At 25.0% G+C, this 22,026-nt stretch overlaps 2 protein-coding genes across 3 annotated transcripts; both read right to left on the bottom strand.

Annotated features, from left to right (window-relative positions):
• Nucleotides 1-3,987: 3,987 nt before the first annotated feature.
• On the bottom strand, nt 3,988-7,188 carry LOC127241183 (flavonoid 3',5'-methyltransferase-like). 2 transcript variants are annotated; one of them, XM_051260104.1, is made up of 4 exons: nt 7,083-7,188; nt 6,884-6,969; nt 5,741-6,014; nt 3,988-4,426 (listed from the first exon to the last, which is right to left on the bottom strand). In XM_051260104.1, the coding sequence occupies exons 1-4, from the start codon at nt 7,131-7,133 to the stop codon at nt 4,130-4,132; spliced, it is 708 nt and encodes a 235-aa protein (XP_051116061.1). In that variant the 5' UTR covers nt 7,134-7,188; the 3' UTR covers nt 3,988-4,129. The 2 variants fall into 2 exon arrangements, with proteins under 2 accessions (XP_051116061.1, XP_051116060.1); XM_051260103.1 differs by having other exon boundaries at nt 5,741-6,017.
• Nucleotides 7,189-13,028: 5,840 nt separating this feature from the next.
• LOC127241181 (flavonoid 3',5'-methyltransferase-like) lies at nt 13,029-14,843 on the bottom strand. The gene is made up of 4 exons (XM_051260102.1): nt 14,705-14,843; nt 14,506-14,591; nt 14,108-14,384; nt 13,029-13,536 (listed from the first exon to the last, which is right to left on the bottom strand). Exons 1-4 carry the CDS (start codon nt 14,753-14,755, stop codon nt 13,240-13,242), a joined length of 711 nt encoding a protein of 236 aa, XP_051116059.1. The 5' UTR covers nt 14,756-14,843; the 3' UTR covers nt 13,029-13,239.
• Between the last annotated feature and the right edge of the window lie 7,183 nt (nt 14,844-22,026).

The following is a 22,026-nucleotide window of genomic DNA, read 5'->3' on the forward strand; positions in this document are numbered from 1 at the left end:
TATTGTATTGAGACGGATGAAGTATTTTTTATATGTAATTTCAAAAAATTTAGTTTGAGTTTTTAGTATTAAAATAATGTATAATGAAATGCTTTGTAAAAAAAAAAAAATATTCTTTTAAAAAACGCAGACTTGAAATAGTGAAAAAATAAAATTTTAAAAAACAAACCCCATAACTATGAAATTGTTAAAAATATTTGAAAATTTAGACATTTCTTTCAAATATCATTTTAATTAAATATTTTGAAGTAAAAATAATTTATATATAATATATAAAAAATAGATTTTTATTTAATTAAAGAAGAAATTTTTACATTTTGAATTTTTTTAATAATTTTTTTAAAAAAATATAAACCAAGAGTTTATTTAGTTATGATTTCATGCAAAAGTACACTATTCTCTCTCTCATTTTTTTATAAAAATATACTCCCTCCGTCCCACATTGGATATCTGAGTCACTGTAGACACGAGAATTTATAATAAATATAATTAGTAGATAATTAAAAATATATTAATGGAAATATTTATTCTATAATATAAATGATTATAAATTAAGGTTAAAATAACTAATTAATTTAATTAAAATTAAAAAAATTTAAATTTAAAAGTTTAAAATGAGATTAAAGTGTATAATCATTTATCTAAAAAAAAGTGACATGAGATGTGAAATCGGACAAAAATGACAATGTAAACATAGTAGATGGGACGAAGAGAGTACTACTTATTAAGGTGATATTATATGAAAAATATAAGGTATTTTTATTAAATATTTAATAAATATAATTATAATATTTATATTTTAAAACTCAAACCAAATACATCTAATATAAAATAAAAATAAATTATTATTTATTTTTTTTCTAAAATATTATTAATAATTTTAATAAAAAAATCCGCGAAAAAACATAGACCTTAATAAAGTACTAATAAAATTGCTGATAATAAAATGGAGGCGGCGGCTGTCGTTAAAGCATTGCCACATAATACATAATATTATCAGAGGCAAATTTTTAGCATGTTTTATGTCGACTTCAGATTTTATTTTATTTTTAAATGATATTTCGTTAAAAAATTAATAAATATTTTTGGATTGAATTGTGAAAATAGTGAAACAAATTTTAAATAATAACACGCTCTGTGATTTTTATATTTTTTTTCTTTAATGCAATTTTTATACTCCCTTCATCCCAAAACTATAGTCTGGGTTATATTTGACACAAAATTTAAGAAATATTGATATTATATTGTTAGTGAGTAAAAAGTACGGGTAAAAAACTTTTTTGCTCTTGTGAGTGTATTAGTGTAAAAAAATAGTGACAATTATATAATAATAACGAAAAAGTAAGGGTAGTTTTATAGTAATATGATTATTTATGAAAATAAGATTGGGTTATGTTTGACATGAGATTTAAAGAATATTGATATTATATTGGTAGTGGGTAAAAAGTACGGGTAAAAGACTTTTCTGCTTTTATGAACGAACGTATTAGTGTAAAAAGTAGTGGCAATTGTGTAATAATAATGAAAAAGTAATGATAGTTTTATAGTGATATGATTATTTATGAAAATGAGACTATTGTTTTAAGACGAACAAAAATGATAAACAAGACTATTGTATTAGGACGATGACAATATTTTTTATACTACTTAGTTTTCTAATAAAATAAACCCAATAACATTAATCGATTTTTTTTTTTTAAAAAAACCTATATGTATTTTAGTTATTTTATTATATTAATATACATTTTTTTTAACATATTCATACATTTGGGGTGTGTTTTGATTTTGTTTGTTTAGCGTTTTAGAATAATACTTCATCAGTTCCAGTTATATGTAATTATTTTGTTATTTATCTATGTCCAATTTATATGTATCCGTTTTTTTTTAGTAAAAATATTTTTAACTTTAATAAAATATATTTTATACTTTACATAATATTACAAATAATGCATTTAAGAAAAATTATTTTTTTTATTTTTTATTATATTATTACCTATCAAATATTAATATAACTAAATTTATTTGCAAAAATTCAAATATATACGGAGGGAATAATTAAATAAAAAAAATTACCAAGAAAATATAATAGTGTATAATACTATGTCAATAAAAACTAGGTGACCGGAAAGCGAGATTTGAATCCATGTTTGTTAATATTTATGGTAGTCTAAAATTTTTAGGCTTTGTTTTATACTCCCTCTGTCTTAGATACCATGTCCACGTTGCCGTTTCTGTCCGTCCCACATACCATGTCACTTTCTTTTTTGGAAAATAATTATACATTTTAATCTCATTTAAAACTTTTTAATTTTTTTTAAATTTTAATTAAACTAATTAGTTATCTTAATCTTAATTTATAATTATTTATATTATAGAATAATTATTTTTACTAATACATTCTTAATTATCTACTAATTACACCCCTCCTAAAATATCGTGTCTACAGTGTAGTAGACACGGTATCTGAGACGGAGGGAGTATTTTTTACCATGCAATCTCACTTTATATATATAAAAAAATATAAACAATTTATTTTTGAGAATATTACTCATTCCGTTCAGCAAAAAAATTTACAGTTATTTTTGCAACATTATATTTAATTTTAAAAATATTTTTACTTTTGCATAATTTACTTAACAAATATCATTGCATTTGTATTATAAAAGACTAATAGAGATATTTTTGTCATTTTTTTTATTTGTACTATATTTTGATATAATAATTAATATTTAAATATAAAAAAAAATGAATATTTGTATATATATTTTTTTGCTGGAAGAAAGTAGTATCAAACAACACACGAACAAAAAAATACAAATAAAAGCATAAATTAAACACACCCTTAATGTTGGCTGAAAATATATTTTTAGAAAGCCTTTCGGGCTCGATCAATCCGAAGATTGTTCGATGGGTTTGAGTTGCATGTTTGTCAAAAGTAAATCCAATACGAAAAACTGAATCGTTCGACTTGAACATTTTCAGGTTCAGGTTCGGATTTGGATATTTTAGGTTAGCAAAAAATCGGATTGACCCGAACGCAAAATGAAAAAAAAATTCATGTCATGTTCGGATCAAATTTCGGGTTGACCTGATAATCCAAAAATATAAAAATCAGATTTGTTTTCGAATTTCGTGTTTCGAGTTGACCTGAAATTATTTTTTTTATTATTTGAATTTATAATATTTATATTATACTAAATATAAAATAATATAAAAACTAGATTAAAATTGATTCTTTTTAGGTAAAATTTATTTTTTACAAAGTTTTCGGATCTGTTTCGTTTCGAGTCTGTTCGGATTTCGGGTGACCTGAAACTAAATCATGTCAACTTAAACCCGACTCGAAAAAATTCGTGTTGTGCTCGAATGTAGGTTTTTAGGTCAATTTTGGGTTCGGATCGGATTTAGATTGACATTTTTTATTACTCCATAAATACGACTCGAAAATACGAATTGACACCATATTCAAAATTGAGCATAACATGAATTGAAATACTAAAAATAATGAAAACTAAATTGAATATAATTTGTAAATGCAAAAATAAATTATAAGCTTGAAACAAATGCATAAAGCAGAAGAAAATTAATGCTCCCTACATCCAAATTCAAAATATATTTTTTACCATTTTTTGTTCGTTCTATTTCAAAGTATCTATTTTTTATTTTCGAAATAATGATTATACATTAATACTAAATACCTTTAACTTTTATTTAAATTTCAAATGTATTATTATACATACAATTAATACATAAAGTCAAATAACAAAAATATCAAAATCTCTTACGTACTGACCAATAATATATTATTATTTGTTTGTCTAATACAAAATCCTAAAGAAAAATGAATGCCGAAAAAAATACCGAAAAATATAAAACAAAAGCACCAAAATAAGAGATAGTAAACATAAGTTAAAACATCACAAGATACAAAGAGAACATGCCATAATAACATAGTAGTACAATTACACACAGAAGTTAATGCATGCAATTATTAATCAAAATACATTTAACAATAATAAATAGAATTAAAATTAAAATTAAAATTAAAAGAAAAACAATTTTATTTTCTTTATTTTTTAAAAATAGAAAATAATTAATTAATTAAAAATGGAAATTAAGGGTTTGGTATTTAGACGAGGCGCTTGCAGAGAGTGAGGCCGTCGCCGATGGACAGGTGGGCGAGCTCGACGCGGCGGTCACTGGCGAGGAATGTGTTGAATTTCATGATGTGAGTTCTACACGCCTTCATAAAATCTTGTATCTTCACTTCTTCCTCCGTCGTCGCCGCCACCGACCCCGACCAGAGCGTGTTGTCGTAGGCGATTATCCCACCAACCCTCACCAACTTCAACAACTCCTCGTGGTACTTTATGTTTCTCGACTTATCCGCATCCACAAACGCAAAATCGAACGTCCCGTCTTCCCCCTGCACCACAACCGTCATTGATGAATGTTGGAAAATCGGTTAATTATTTAATCGATGAAATTTAATTTTAATTTAAATTCATGATTTTTTGAACCGATTATGCGGTGAGTTGAAATGCATGTGGACTGTAGGGTAGTTATTGATAATGTGGTTAGACGTATTAATGCTAGTAAGCCACAAGCGCGCGTGCCACCTGCTCGGACCAAATAATAACAGAAGTACACAAGAACGAGTTTTGTCTTCGGCTCAAAGGTCTTCGTTGTGGTCGTGGGTTGGGCTTGAAACTTGACGAAGTCTATTATATTGCCAAGTCAAATTGAAACAACAAAATATGTTGTTGAAAGCCAAGAAAATAATATAGCCAAAAAATTATAATTATATAGATATATAATACTTCATCCGTCCCTTCTATCTATCAATTTTTTTATTTTGGTCCGTCCTAAAATAAAGTATCCATTTTTTTTTAGTAACTCTAATACCTATCTATTACTATCAAAATTATGTTTAAGCTTACACTATATTACAAATATACCACTATAATAAATTTTTACCTCGATGATATTTTAGTTTTTTTACTTTTACTACTATTACACTTTACTATAATACTAATATTCCTGAAACTTCGTGAAAAAAAACAAATGGATAGATAGGTATGGGACGGTAAAAGTAAATGATCATTTGAAATTTAAAAATATTTATAACCGGAAGTATATTTGGTGTTTATAGCCGGACGTTACTGAAATTTAATTGTCATCGATTACGGTGGTTTCGGCTCGAGCATTAATTTCCCCGCATGGTAGAGGTGCCTATAAAAGGCCTTCACCATTTAATTTCTTTACGCACAACCGAGAAGAGAATTCTCTTCTCTCTCTCTAAGTTTCTAGCAATATTTCAGGCGAGTTTCCGGTCAATATTCCGGTCACTTGCATTTTTGTTCAAGTCTCCCGAGATAGTTTGAATTCACTTTATTATAGTTTGTCGGAACTTCGAAATATTTTGGGTATTACATAATTCGGAGACGAACGTCGTTTTATCTTTGAGAACATTGCGCCACGAACCGGAGACACTACCGGGACGTATTCGTTTTTACAGAGAGAGGTTATACCTCGACTCGATGTGATTATCGAATTTATTTCGATAAAATTATTGTGATTATCGAATTTATTCGATAAATTATTTTGATATTGAGTTTTACCTTTCGATAATTATTTGATATTTTCGCGATATAATAATTTTCTAACAATGAATCCAAAATTGAATTTGAATTTGAGATAGAAAGGAATTAGTGTAGTGTAATGTAGGTAGTGTACTGACCTTGTTGAGGAGGTCGTGGAGGACTGTCATGGCGTCGGACCGGATGAATTGAATTTTGTTGGCCATGTCTGCCTTCTGGATGAAAGGCAGACCGGTGTCGAAGGCTTCGCGGTCGATATCGACGGCGATGATTTTGCCATCGTCGGGGAGGGCGAGGGCAGTGGAAAGAAGAGAGTAGCCGGTGAAGACTCCGACCTCTATAGTCTTCTTCGCGTTCATTATTTTGAGCAGCATCGAGATGAACTGCCCCTCATCTGCCGGTACATTCATCATACTCCTTCGCAATTAACATCATAAAATCAAATCAAAACACCAATCCTCAAATTATATATATATATATATATATATGGGCATAACTACATGGGGGCAAGTGGGGAGAGCCCCCCCTCCCCCAATCCACCCCACCTTTTAATTTTTTATTCTAATTTATATTATTTTTATTTGATTTTAAAAGTCTCATTTCTTTTTTGCGTTATTATATTTAACATTAAAAATATATTTATATTTGTATAATTTTTTGCACAAATGTGATTATAATAATATTATAAAACACTAATAGAAATATTTTTGTCATTTTCCCTTATTTGTACTACGTTTTCATAGTAATAATTAATATGTAAAGATCAAAACGTAAAAAATAAATGAGACATTAGAACTGGACGGAGGTAGTATAATTTTTAAAGTATATATAATGAAAAAAAATTATTAAAATTCTGGTAATATAAATTTTTCTTTTACCAATTTTTTTGTATTATTATAAAAAATACCGAAATTTTAATATCAAAATTTTTGGTATGATCTAATATCACATTGAATTTTTTTAGTATGGTAATAATATATACTTTGATATTTTTCAGTATATAATAATATAATCTCAATATTTTGATATTCGGGATATTTATGTATATAAATAATTCAATATATTGATACAAAAAGTATTATTTTAGATTTTAATATTTGAGTATGAAATAATATATCAATATTGTAGCAAAATTTCGATATAGTATCACTATATACATTTTTCATATCGATTTTTCAGGAAAAAATAATTAATCTTCTTTTATTCGAGTTCTGATTCCGCCGCTTTATGTATATATATATATATGATTCAATTCAGATGCAATGATTAATTCAAATGAATACCAAAAATTGTATTTGTCGACTGTGGCCAGCCGCAGCTCCTTGAGCTGCTCGTGCTCTCTCGGATAAGCGCTCGTTTCCAAAACATACTGCAACAGCAACAACAACAACAAAATCATAATCAAAACGCCGTTGAAAAAGATAGATCAACAGATGGGATCAGATGAAATGCATAGATAATCAAATAATTAATCAAAATTACCTTGGCGAGAGCCTCGCTCTGGAGAATGGTGCCGTTGAACTTGCCCTTCATTGTCTAATTGGAAATTGGAATTGAAATTGAAATTGGAACTGCAATTAGAATGTTTGTTCTGAGTTGAGAATTAATGGCGGGGAAGCACTGCTATATATATATATAGATAGATATACGAGCGCGGGCTGGCGAATGCGCCGATGTGCCGCCAACCCCAAACCCCACTAGTAGTGTACTTTATATTTTCTTTTCTTTTTAAAAATACAAATGGGGCTGGGAATTCGATACGGCGTCGTTTTGACGTGGCCGGCGTCCTCAGCACGTCTGAAGATTTTTACTCATATGCTGGCGGCTTCGGATTAACGTACTCCCTCTGTTCTATCGTAATTGATATTGTTTTTTTTTTTTTAATTTGTTTCGTAACAATTAATGGTAAAAATTATTAAATTAAAATATATTTAACAAATATAAATTAATTTAATTAAGAACATAACATACAATAATATAAATGACGTAAGATCTACTCAAAACTCATTTATTATTATCTCTCCTCAAACAAATAAATATTTTTATCAATATTTAAAACTATACATTTTTTTTATAAAATTGATTTATGTTAATTATAAATAAACAAAAATATTTTTTATTATTTACTTTGTATTACAGAAATTTTATTCTCGATATCCATATTGCATATATTTTTTAATTGCTATATAAATTTTAAATATTTAAACATATATTTTAATTTTTTTAATCATATATATTAAAGTTACTTTAAAATTATAAATATTATTAATTACATAAAAAATAATATAATAATAACTCATTATTATTAACTAATTAAATATTTTTAACGTAAATACCGTGTCCCTAATCAAATAGTTCAATTCCGGTGGGACGGAGAGAGGATTTATTTTTGGATTTTTTAGTAAATTAAAAAGTAATACTTACCTTCGTCCACTTATAAAGTTTATATTTGACTTTTGTTTGTTGGTATTTAAATATTAATTATTATATCAAAATTTAGTACAAATCAAAGAAAAAATGACAAAATACTTCTATTAGTGTCTTATAATTCTAATCGAATGACGTTTGTAAAAAAATTATACAAATATAATAATATTTTTAATGTTAAGTATAATGACGCAAAAGATAAATATAAATTTATTAAGTGGACGGAGGGAGTAATATTTATTATTCAATAGACTTGTGTAGAAGTTTTGATAATTTTATTATTTGACTTTGTATATATAATAATTGTATTTGTAATGATATGATTGTAATTTAAGTAAAAAAATAATAAAATATTAAAGAGATATTTTTGAGTGAGATAAAAAAAAATGATATTTTGAATTGAGACGAAAAAAATAATACTTAAAGGTGTGTTTTTGGAAGTTTGAATTTTAGTTTACGATTTGAATATTAAAAATTTTGAATTTAAATAATTATATGATGTGATGTTTTAAATGTAAAATTAATTTTAATATAATATAATAAATAATAAATAGAGATTAGAGTTGATAATTTTTTAAAGTTTGTTTTTTTTTTTAAATATATTTAATGAATAGTAAAAATTTTATAATATTTTATAAACGAACCTACCTTAATATATAATTTCCAATTGTATTAGCATATAACTTTTGTCATCAAATTGCGTTTGGTTGGTGAAACTATCAACTATTGTAACACATAAACAATTGACCTATAATTAAATACATTCTCTGTAGAAATATGTCATACACTACAAAAACAAAAAAAATAAAATATATATTTGTAAAGGAATTCTGTTCCTAAAGTTCACGTAGCTAACGTAATTCCATCTCTAATTTCGTCTCTAATATCATTAGTAACAGAAAAAGTGAATTTAGGAACGAAAAAACCTCGTTACAAAATTAATAATTTCTTGTGGTGATACTTTTCCATCAATTTAATAAGTATATATCTTATCATTTATGTTATTCAAATACAAAATATTTATTTTTTTCCGTAGATATATATATAAAAGTCACTATATATTATAAATACAATCACATTTATACTTATTACAATAATATCATCATATTAATAGAGATAAAATAGTTTTGACATACTAAAATTATTACCAATATAAAATATAAATATTTAATCCAAGTGGCTATATAAACAAATAATAGTTGATAAAATTTATTTTAATATATAATTTCTTATTGAATATTTTTATGTCAATCAAACTAAAAATAACATAAATTTAGATAATAAATAGAATATCATATTCATAAAAGAACATAGTTTCATTATTGGCTATTATTTTTACTTTATTTACAATCCTCAATCTTTATAATTTTCTTATAAATATATATTTTTTTCATAAAGTATTATAGTTAAATTACCATTAAAAACAAATCAAAATTAATATCGTCAGTTCTTTTTATATATTCTCTATGTCCGTCTCTAAGGATCATATTTATATTTTGCATCATTGTACTTAACATTAAAAATATTCTTATATTTGTAATTTTTTTTTTTTTTACAAATGTCATTCTATTAATATTATAATACACTAATATAAGTATTTTTACAATTTTTTCTTAATTTATATTATGTTTTGATATAATAATTAATATTCAAAGATCAACATCTAAAAAGTAAATGAGACATTTAGAACCGGACGTAGGTAATACTTTTTTAGGTTTTTAATTTCATTAAAAAAAAGATATAATTCCGATGGTTTGAGTTGTATGTGCATGTCACAATAAATATATACAACACAATATTTTCTTACAAATTATTATATCAAATTACTACACAAACAACCACTTATTTTTGTACTATTCATAAAAATTAACGTGGTACTGACCTGATGGACACGTGTCCTCCGGCATACCATGCAACCATCTCCAACATTGAAAGGCTAAATATATAAAAAAATTTTACTTACAAAATCATTTTAAAATAATTCATAATTACGAGACTAAGGGGGTGTTTGACAAATAGCTTTTTGAAGAACTTTTAGCTTATTGAACAACTTTTAGCTGTTTGACCAGTCAAAAAACTAATTTAGGTGTTTGTTAAATTAGCTTTTTGGACCCAAAAAGCTAATTTCTGAAAAGCTAACTTACTCAGCGTTTTGAAATAGCTTTTTCTGTAAAAAAAAAAATTTATTCCTTATATGCCCTTAAAAATTTATTATGCATTTTACATAGATAAATATATTTTGATTATTTATTAATTATATTAGAATATTTTATTATAATATAGTTTTACTTTTATAAATTTAAAATAATTAATTTTTATATAAAAATTATTTTAATTGTAAAATATATAAATTTATTAAAATCAACATAAAATAGAAAATATAAATATTAATAATTTATTTTTATTTTAAAATTACATTATATAAATTTTTATACTAAAATAAATTAAATTTATTGAAAATTATAAATATAATGAACTAATCAATAACTAACATAATAAATATATACACGAAAAATTTATTATTTTATATTTTACATCATTTCCAATAGAAAAAACTATATATATATTTTAATAAAAATATATTATTTTTTAAAATCTAACTGTAATAAAAATAAATACTTTTATAACACTTTTACAATTTTCAATAACTAATAACAAAAAATTTTAAACATTCTAAATTCAAAAGAACATAATTGAATATATTAGAAACAAAATAAAATAGAAATGTCTGAATTATCATTTTACGTATAAACAGCTAATATTAAACAGTTGTTTTACCAAACATTTTAATGCAAACAACTAATCGAATCAGCTAGTCAAACCAGCTAATTGAATCAGCTAACAACTATCAACTAATTGAATCAGCTAACAGCTAATTGTCCGCCCTAAATTAAAATAAGATTCAATTACGTGATTAAAAAAAATAGTTTATATATATACTCCCTCCGTCCACAAGAAAAGTATACAATTACTTTTGGCGCGGTGTTTAAAAAATAATAGTATTTTAATTATAGTGGGTAGTTAAAAGTAGTGTAATGACATTTTTGCTCTTGCTTTTTGGTGTAAAAGTAATGATGTGATGTAAAGTAGTAGTATTTGTGAAAAAAAAATAAGGTATTTAATGAAATATTTACTTTGTAATTGGACGTCCCAAAATAGAAATATGTATACTTTCTAGCTAACGGAGGGAGTATATTTTTTACTGGGCTTGATTAAAAGAAAGCCCTCAACTATGTTAAAAATTTGTCTACTTATATTCATCGTGTATACTGTTAGGGTTTGTTTGTTTAGCGAATTTGTTTGAATAGATAATTTTTTATATGAAGTATAAAAAATTGTATAAGTAAAATAAAAATAATAGATATGTGTAATATTTTAATTTTTTTTAAAAAATATATTTTTGAGGAATTGTAAAATCTTATTAAAAGAAAAGCTTCTTTTCCTTCTTGAACAATTTAACATCTTATGGAGCCCTATTTTTTTTAGAGCTTTTTTTATTTTTGAGATATAACTTCGCATAGAGCTTATTTGATTCGAAACTTTTTTGACCGAGAAAAACAATTATATTGAACATTATTAAATAAAATGTTCTTTTTCCAAAATTTTAAAAGTTTTTTTGTTTAGTTTTTCTGTTTGAGGTATACTTTTTGTATGTAAAATATAAAAAATTAGTATGTAATACAAAAAGTTAATATTTAATTTTAAATGTTGATTTTGTGTAAGATAATAAAATATAATATAGTATATATTGAGAATCGTGTTGAAAAAAATATTGAAAGAACAAATTTTAAATTATTGAATAATAATCAAATCTCAAGCCTAAGGAATAGACAAAAAAAAAAAAAAAAGAAAGAAAAACTTGTTAATGAAAAAAAAAAATGTTAATTGGAATTTCCCAGGGTGTGTTTGTTCGAGGGTTTGGATTTTGAGTTGGGATTTGAATAGTAAAAATTTTGAATTTGAATAGTTGTATGATGTGATATAAATAGGTGTTGATGTGATGTTTTGAATGTAAAATTAATTTTTAGTATAATATAAAAAATAAAAATTAGGTTTTTGATTTGATATATTTTTTTTTTTTTAAAAAAAATGGAATGAATAGTATATTTAAAATCCAATCCCCAAAACAAACGATCATTCGACTCGGCCTATGTGGGATTTGACCATCACCACAAAAGTCATTAAATAAGTGGAGATCTGTTTGAAAGTTGGTAGGAAAATTACGATGGAGATCTGTTTGAAAGTTGGTAGGAAAATTAGGAGGAATCGCACTTTTAATCTTTTAAATTCAATTCTCTTATAATATATTATTTGAACTTAAAATTTAAATTAAAAAAAAAAAAAAGGTTAAACCAAAATACAAACCAAACAAACTCATGATTTTGTGGTTCTAGGATGAATTTAATTCATATAAAGTTTCCACAATGCAATATATATATATATATATATATAACAAAATTGAATCGAATTTATTTACATGATTTGTTGATATATATGTCTTTCAATTTTTGCTTGTAACTATATGAAAAATGAAGTGAAAGAATTATATACACACATATATATATAATATTCATTAAACAAATACTCCATCCGTCTCATGTAATATGGGTATATTACCGTAGACACGGGAATTTAGGTAAAGTATAATTAGTAAGTAATTAAGAAATATATTAGTAAAAATAATTATTATTTACTAAAAATAATTATAGATTAAGGTTAAGATAACTAAATAGTTTAATTAAGATTAAAAAAAAAAAATTTTAAATTTTAAAATATGATTAAAGTGTATAATTAATTTTCCAAAAAAGAAAATGACAAATTATGCGGGACTGACGAAAATAGAAAATATGGACAAATTATGTGGGACGGAGGAGGGAGTATTACATACAATATTAATATTTCATATAAAAAAGTCCAAAGCAGTAGATAGAAAAATAGGTATTAAAATAAACTCAAAGTAAACACAAGTTAAATTAAATATCACAAAATACAAACAGAACACGCCGATAATAACATAATACAATTAAACAAAGACGTTCATGCATGCAATTATTAATTAAAATACATTTAACAATAAGAAATAATAATAATAAAAAAGTAAAAGTAAAAGCAATTTTTTTTTTAATTTTTTTTTGTTTTCTTTGGCATTTTAATTTTCTTTTTTAAAAGAAAATAATTAATTAATTGAAAATGAGAATTAAGAGTTTGATACTTAGACGAGGCGCTTGCAGAGAGTGAGGCCGTCGCCGATCGAGAGGTGGGCGAGCTCGACGCGGCGGTCGCTGGCGAGAAATGTGTTGAAATTCATGATGTGGATTCTCCACGCCTTCATAAAATCTTGTATCTCCACCTCTTCCTCCGTTGCCGCTGCCACCGATCCCGACCAGAGCGTGTTGTCGTAGGCGATTATTCCCCCGACCCTCACCAGCTTCAGTAGCTCCTCGTGGTACTTTATGTAGCTCGGCTTGTCCGCGTCGACGAACGCAAAATCGAACGTCCCCTCTTCCCCCTGCACCACAACCGTCGTTGATGAATCCAAAATTGAATTTGAATTTGAATTGAATTTGAATTTAAATTTGAAAGGAGTTAGTGTAGTGTAGGGTTAACATACTGGGTTGAACAAAACAAGTGTTCATATTTATTCGTTAACGTTTGCGAACAAATTTTTTGTTCGTTCGTTAAACTTTCGAGCTCGTTCGCAGTGTTTGAGCTTGGTTCGTTAAAAAATTTTATTATTTGAACTCGTGTTTGTGTTCGGCTCACATTCGAGCCTGTTTGTTTGGTTTTTTTTTTTTTTTTAATTCATATATAAATTAAAATAAAAATTTGAAATTATTTAATTTACTTTAAATTGATATTTAATTTATTTATAAATTATAATTTTGTATGTATAAAAAAAATTATAATAAATATATTTTTTAACGAACGTTTGCGAATAAAGCTCTTGCTAGTTCGTTAATCAAACACTATTTATATTATTCGGCTAGGCTCGTTAACATTCGTAAACGAGTTTTAACTGAATCGAATAGAATCAAGTTAAAAAATGCTTTGATTCGTTTAATAGTTCTAAGTGTACATACCTTGTCAAGGAGGTCCTGAAGGACTTTCATGGCGTCGGACTGGATGAATTGGATTTTGTCGGCCACGTCGGCCTTCTGGATGAAAGGCAGGCCGGTATCGAAGGCTTCACGGTCGATATCGACGGCGATGATCTTGCCGTCGTCAGGGAGGGCGAGGGCGGTGGAGAGGAGGGAGTATCCGGTGAAGACTCCAACCTCTATTGTCTTCTTCGCGTTCATTATTTTGAGCAGCATCGAAATGAACTGCCCCTCGTCCGCCGGCACATTCATCATACTCCTTTACAGTTAAAGGCATCCAATCAAATCAATTCAAATTAAATCAAAACACCAATTCTCGATCAAATTATATATACATGATTCAAATCACGACAGATAGATCTCTCGATCAAATCAGATACCAGAAATCGTATTTGTCGACTGTGGCCAGCCGCAGCTCCTTGAGCTGCTCGTGCTCTCTCGGATAAGCGCTCGTTTCCAAAACATACTGCAACAACAACAACAACAACAAAATCATAATCAAAACGCCATTGAAAAAGATAGATCAACAGATCGGATAAGATGAAATGCATAAATAATCGAATAATTAATCAAAATTACCTTGGCGAGAGCCTCGCTCTGGAGAATGGTGCCGTTGAACTTGCCCTTCATTGTCTAATTGGAAATTGGAATTGAAATTGGAACTGCTATTAGAATGTTTGTTCTGAGTTGAGAATTAATGGTGGGGAAGCACTGCTATATATATATATATATATATATGTGCGCCGAGTGCCGGCGACCAATCCAACATTTCTCCATGTTACACCAACCCAACCCCCGCTGCTATTTTACTTTATATTTTATTTTATTATATTTAAAAAAATAAATACTCCACAAATTTGGTGGGAAATTCGATACGGCGTCGTGTTGACGTAGCCGGCGCCTACCAACTCGACATGCATTATAGGGAGAAATATTGAAAAAAATTGTAAAAAATATCTCACGTATATATTTTATTATTACTTTTTTTTATATATTTATATCGCTGTGTGCAGGGACGGTTCATAGTAGAAGCAACTCAGTGCCTTTAATTAATATAGGGCCTATATTTTAAATATTATCTATTATTATTATTATTATTAAATTTAAATTCTAACTTTTAATTTATATTTTTTTTCTTTATAATTATCCTATTTAATATTAAAATTAAATTTTAATTTCTAATCATATATATATTTTTATTTATTTCTTCTAATCGTCTGTACTTCTTTACCTCGCATTGTGTCCAGCAACTCGATCAAACTTACCTCATCTTTTCTTTTATATCTTTAACCCTCCTTCAGTCCTTGTTTTTCGAACTTTCAAACAGACCGGCTTTCAACTTCTTTTCTCAATTGATATTGTCCAGACGGTCAGGTTCAATCTTTTGTCCAACGCCAATCAATAATATTATTAAAAATACATTTTAATTATGTATTTGTAAGGACTATAATTTACTTTCGCTCAGGACCTAAAAAAAGTCCGAGACTGCCCTGCCTACATGTTTGCAAAAGTCATTATTTTTATCCTTCTGCTGCGCATGAATGCGCGTGTGTGAACATCACTCGCAGTCAAATGATTTAAATAACGACTTTTGCAAACATGTAGGATAATTTTACCAGCGAGACAAATATAGAACAAAAGTGATAATGGAGTATACGTATAAAATATATTTTGCAATTTTTCCATGAATTATTTGTAGCATTATTTTCCCAATGAATTCAAAATCAAGGGTCTATACATTGTATATGAGATTTTAATAAAAGTACATCCTCACTCGGTCCCAAATCAAAGTACCATTTTTACTATTTTTCGTGCGTCTCATTTTAAAGTATTGCTTTCCTATTTTAAAAAAAGTAATGATAGACTAATAACAAAATACTCTTAACTTTTATCTATATTACAAACATACCATTACATATACAATTACTTTATATAAAAAAATCGATTGACAAAAATGTCAAAATCTTTTATACACAGTCACTAACCAATAAAAAAAAAAAAAAAAACCAATAAAATACTACTCCCTCCGTCTCATATACCGTGTCTGCTACACTGTTACAAACCAATAAAATACTACTCCCTCCGTCTCATATACCGTGTCTGCTACACTGTCACTAACCAATAAAATACTACTCTCTCCGTCCCATATACCGTGTCTGCTACACTGTAGACACAGTATTTTAGGAGGGGTGTAATTAGTAGATAATTAAGAATGTATTAGTGAAAATAATTATTATATAATATAAATAATTATAAATTAAGATTAACATAACTAATTAGTTTAATTAAAATTTTAAAAAAAATAAATTAAAAAGTTTAAAATGAGATTAAAGTGTGTAATCATTTTCCAAAAAAGGAAGGTGACATGGAATGTGGGACGGACAGAAACGACAACATGGACATGATACGTGGGACGGAGGGAGTATTATTTTTTAATTTACCACAAAACTCAAAAAAACTCATTTGATAAGGGATGAAGAGAGTATTTTTTATATAATATTTTAAATAACATATGAGTGGTGAAGATGAGTTTTTAATGAAATAAATAATTTTATGGTAGATTGCCATTTTAATCAATATTTTTCTCTAGTCTATATTAATTTTTTTTTTTCCATGTTAGGATATAAAGCACATGTTATTATAAATCAAATTCAATTTAAATTGATTTATGTTTTTAAAAATTATCATCTGAAATGATCACCATTAATTAATTAGTGTGTACATCAATTCATATGATGTCCCAATCACATAATTAAGCACGTATGTTATGAAATATTTTGGCATGTTTTCGATTCAAAACATATTGAAAATTCGATCAATAGACATTTTAAGGCATATGCTTAGGCTCCGTTGTTACTCAATATTTTTAAATGAAATAATTTTTTATGTGTAATATGAAAATTATATTAATAATATAAATATATTATTTTAATTTGAATTTTTTATTTTTTAGAATGAGTATTTGAAAAGTTTTTTATTTTTAGTTTTTGACTTTTTCTAACGAGTATTTGAAGTTTTTTTTCCTTTGACTTTTATATAAAGTATTTTGTGTTTTAATTATTATTTTGGATAATCGCAATTCAAAGATAGTGTTGGGAGAATAGAGTTTTACACTCTATATATTAATATTACTTTCGGTCCATAAGAATGATACTATTTGATTATTTCGTCATTATAATTGATATTAAAAATATTTTTATATTTGTATAATTTACTCCACAAATGTCATTGTATTTGTATTATAAGAGAATATATTTTTCTGTTTCTTTTGATTTTTACTACTTGTTAATATAGTAATTAATATTCAAATATCTATACGCAAAAAGACAATAATACCCTTCTTATAAGACGGATGAAGTATATTATTAATTTGAAAGATGTACTCTGTCTTGTTCAAATCTAAATGGATCATTTGGGATTTTGTAGTAGATTAAAACTAATACAAATATTTTATTAGTCAGTGAAAGTTAGTAAAAGATTTTGACATTTTTGCCATTTTAACTTTATCTATAAAGTAATCATATGTGTAATGGTATAATTGTAATTTAATTAAAAAGTAAAAAAGTATTTTTGTATTAGTGTATGATTACCTTTTCTAAAATAGACAAATATACTTTTGAGTTGGACAAGTGAAAATAGTAAAAAAAACTTTAAGTTTTGGATAAGGAGAGTGTTTCGTGCACATTTACTTTAACACAATGAGGTTTCACGCAATAAATAAAATATATGGTATTTTATGCATTTTTACTAAAATATAAGGTAGTGTTATATATAAAATTCTATCAAAAAATTGAAATAAGAAGGGTGTGTTGTTTTGTGTTTTAATTTGAAAAAATTTTTTTTTTTCGTGAGATATATAAAATTGCGTAGATAATATAAAAATAACATTTAAAAATATCTTTGTCCAAGAGTATATTTGGCCATGTATGGTATTGGGTCCTACTTATAAATATTTATTATTATATAACTATACATTGGTTTGTTTTAAAATAATTTATACTAGTAATATATATATATTTTATAATATAAATATTTAATTTTATAAATATTATATAGTATTTTATAATTTTACTGATATATAATTTTAAAAATATTACCAAAATAGTATAATTTATTACTTAATCATATATATATTAAAAATCAAAATTTTATTTTTATATCATCGACCTATATCATAATTATTACAATCTCAAATATTTTCAAAATATATTTAAATATCTCAAATTCAAAAGGATTCACAACTAATAATTTTCAAATATTAATTTCCAAAATACATATATAGAATTTAATGATTAGTTTATGAGAAATATTCAAAATGAAAACAAAATACAAAGTGAACAATCTCATAAGTCATATCTTATATTCCCTGCATCCCACTTGAATTGAACCATTTGATTAGAGACACGATATTTAAGGTAAGAATGTTTAATTAATTAATAATAATTAGTTATGATATTATGATATTATTTTTTATAATTAATAATATTTATAGTTTTAAAATAAATTTAATATATATGATTAAGAAAAATTAAAATATATGTTTAAATATTTAATAATTATACAACAATTAAAAAATATATGCAATATGGATATCATTTTATAGAAAATAAAATTTTCTATTATACAAGTAAATAAAAAAAAATATTTTTGTTTATTTATAATTAACATAAATTAATTTTATAAAAGATGTGTAGTTTTAAATATACATAAAAATAACTATTTTTTTGAAGAGAGAGACAGGAATAAAGAGGTTTTGAGTGGTCTTGCGTCATTTATGATGTTGTATGTTATGTAGTTAATTATGTTTTGATTTGTTAAATATGTTTTGATTTAATAATTTTTATCAAAAATAGAGATATATCAATTATAACGAGACAGATAAAAATGAAAATAGTATCAATTGTGACCGGACAGAGGAAGTACATATATTTTTTTTTTAAAAAAAAAAATATACATTATATATTTATTATTTTTCTATTATCTATATAATTTTCTATACTTCGCAAGAATAATAATATTTTTAAAATATTTCACAAATCAAATCAAATCAAAACGCAATCGAATTTGAAATATTCGTGCACCCCATACATAATGCATGTGTACCATAAATATATGTATATATATATATTTATATTTATTTATTTATAATGTATTTATTTTATTTAATGCATGCTATAGAGTTATAATAATTAATAATGATTAGTGATTAATGATTAAGGTAAGAAGAAGTGCAAAACACGACTCTCCATTAGAAAAAGAAAAGGAAGATTCTTTTATTTAATTATTTAATAAATGAAAAAAATCAAACCAAACAAATGAATTAACAAATCATCAAATTGCGTTTGGTTGGTGAAACTATCAACCATTGTAAGGCAGAGACAGTTGACATTCATAAAATACATTCTCTGTAAAATTTTGTGTGTGTTTGTTTGAGATTTTTTTTTATTTTATTTTATTTTTTATTTATGAAATACGGAGAATAGTATTGATAATATAAAAAAAATAATAATATTTTGTATTGAATATTAATTTCTTTGTAAAAGAAAAAGTATACATTTGTCATAAAAACTTATGTTTATTTGACCAGACACATATTTTTAAAAAAATGAGTAAAATTAAAAATTCCTTTTCATACTAAAAAAAATAGAAAAAATGATACTCCTTCCGTCCACACATAAAATATACAATTACTTTTAGCGCGGTGTTAAGAAATAATAGTATTTTAATTATAATTGATAGTTAAAAGTAATGTAATGATATTTTTGCCCTTACCTTTTGGTGTAAAAGTAATTATGTGATGATATTTGTGAAAAAAAAAAGAGGTATTTAATGAAATATTTACTTTGTAATTAGACGTATCAAAATAAAAATATGTATACTTTCTAGCTGGACGGATAAAGTATTTTTTTTTTATGAAAACTAAAAAAAATGAACGCAAAATTGGATGACATAGATGATATATATATATATTAGAAATCGTGTTGATAAAAAAAAAAAAAATTGTTGGTCAAACAAACTAGGTATAATTCCAATTGTTTGAGTTTTTATCATTCCTAACATAAAAATTTTACATGCATATCCCATTAAGTATATACAAAATTTTCTTATAAAATATTATACTGTCTCCGTTTCAAATCAAAGGGATCTTTTGGGAATTTATAATAAATTTATAAATAATACTACCTTCGTGAGACTCTAAGGATTTCATTTATTTTTTGCACGTTGATCTTTAAATATTAATTATTATATCAAAATGTAGTAGAAATTTTTTTAAAAAAAAATTGCAAAATTACTTTCGTTAGTGTCTTATAATACTAATAGAAAGACATTTGTAAAAAAAAATATACAAATATAAGGATATTTTTAATGTTAAGTACAATGACGCAAAAGATAAATGTGACCCTTAGAGGCGGGCGGAGGGAATGTTATTTTATTAAGTAGCAGAAGTGTGTAAGAATTTTTTGACATTTTTGTTCTTTGACTTTATGTATAAAGTAATTTTGTATATGTAATGTTATGTTTGTAATTTAAGTAAAAATTAAAGGTATGTTAGTATTAGTATAAAATTACTTTTTCTAAAATAGAAAAGAGATATTTTAAAGTGGGATAGACGAAAATAATCAAAATGATATTTTGAAGTGAGATAGACGAAAATAATCAAAATAATATTATGAATTAGGTTAAAGAGAGTATTATATTGTTATTATGCAAACTCAAAACCATTTGTACAAACCCAAACCAACAACTACTTATTTTTGCACTATTCATAAAATATTATATTCGAAATTTATTTTTTATTTTAAATTTTATATTCAAAATGTTATATATATATATATCATTTATTTATATCACATAAATACATAATTTTTATTCAATTATTGCTATTTTCAAATCAACCAAAAGCTCCAAAATATTTAGAAAACATAATTACATAAACAAATAAATATTCTCAATTTCTTTTTTTTTTTAAAAAAAAATCTGAAATATTCTTTAATAGACCTTTTATTAAACAAATATATATTACAATATTATACATTTTTCTTGAAGTACTACATTAATAGTTGTTTATTAAATATTTTTTTATTCAATTTTAAAACTAATACGTATTTTATACTTCTTTCGTTTCATAACAAAATATCTATTTTTTCATTTTAGTCTGTCCCATAACAAAGTATCCATTTTATTTTTTAGTAACTGTACTATCTACCTAACATTACAAATACCCTTACAACTTACAATATATTACACAAATGTCATTACCTTTATATCACACATACTAATAAGGTTATTTTAGTCATTTCTACTTTATTTCTACTATATACCAATATAATACTAACATTTTTAAAACTATCTGCGAAAAACAAGTAGATACTTACTTCTGGGACCGAGAGAGTATTTTAAATATTATATTAAATATTTATTTTTATTCAATCTTAAAACTTTTGGGTACAATTCATTACCAATATTCATTAAATAAGTATTAAATATTTATTTACATAAACACTTTTGAAAATTTTTACGATATTTATCAATAAGTTTTTTTTTGAAAAAGCATATTATTATTTTTTCTTGTCATACAATATACATTAAATACTTATTAGAATGACTTTTACTAAGGATTATATTGTCCCTAATTTTTATGAAATACAATATGTTTATTTTCTTTTATTTATAATTTAAAAAATTTAATTTTTTAATTTTTTATTTTTTTACTTTTAAAATATATATGTATGTATCTCCAAATACCTTGTCATTGGCTGAGAAGTCAGACCTATTATGGCTTTTTGACATATTCAAAATTAGTTAAAATTGCATGTCATTGTTTTGTCTGGTGACGATTAAATTATCCACTTGTTTGACTTATATTATTATTGTTATTACTCTTTGTATAATGTTATATT

The sequence above is a fragment of the Andrographis paniculata genome, unplaced genomic scaffold, assembly GCF_009805555.1.
Source record: "Andrographis paniculata isolate CXL003 unplaced genomic scaffold, ASM980555v1 Contig82END, whole genome shotgun sequence".
Classification (NCBI taxonomy): domain Eukaryota; kingdom Viridiplantae; phylum Streptophyta; class Magnoliopsida; order Lamiales; family Acanthaceae; genus Andrographis; species Andrographis paniculata.

Bases quoted from the DNA above. Each gene is read 5' to 3' on its own strand.
- LOC127241183 (XM_051260103.1), bottom strand. From the start codon at position 7,133: ATGAAGGGCAAGTTCAACGGCACCATTCTCCAGAGCGAGGCTCTCGCC. The intron at 6,018-6,883 runs GTATTCATTTGA...TTAATTGCGAAG, and splicing joins GTCGACAAATACAATTTTTG to GAGTATGATGAATGTACCGG. The intron at 4,427-5,740 runs GTCAGTACACTA...GTTGTGGTGCAG, and splicing joins TCCACGACCTCCTCAACAAG to GGGGAAGACGGGACGTTCGA.
- LOC127241181 (XM_051260102.1), bottom strand. From the start codon at position 14,755: ATGAAGGGCAAGTTCAACGGCACCATTCTCCAGAGCGAGGCTCTCGCC. The intron at 14,385-14,505 runs GTATCTGATTTG...TTAACTGTAAAG, and splicing joins GTCGACAAATACGATTTCTG to GAGTATGATGAATGTGCCGG. The intron at 13,537-14,107 runs GTATGTACACTT...GTTGTGGTGCAG, and splicing joins TTCAGGACCTCCTTGACAAG to GGGGAAGAGGGGACGTTCGA.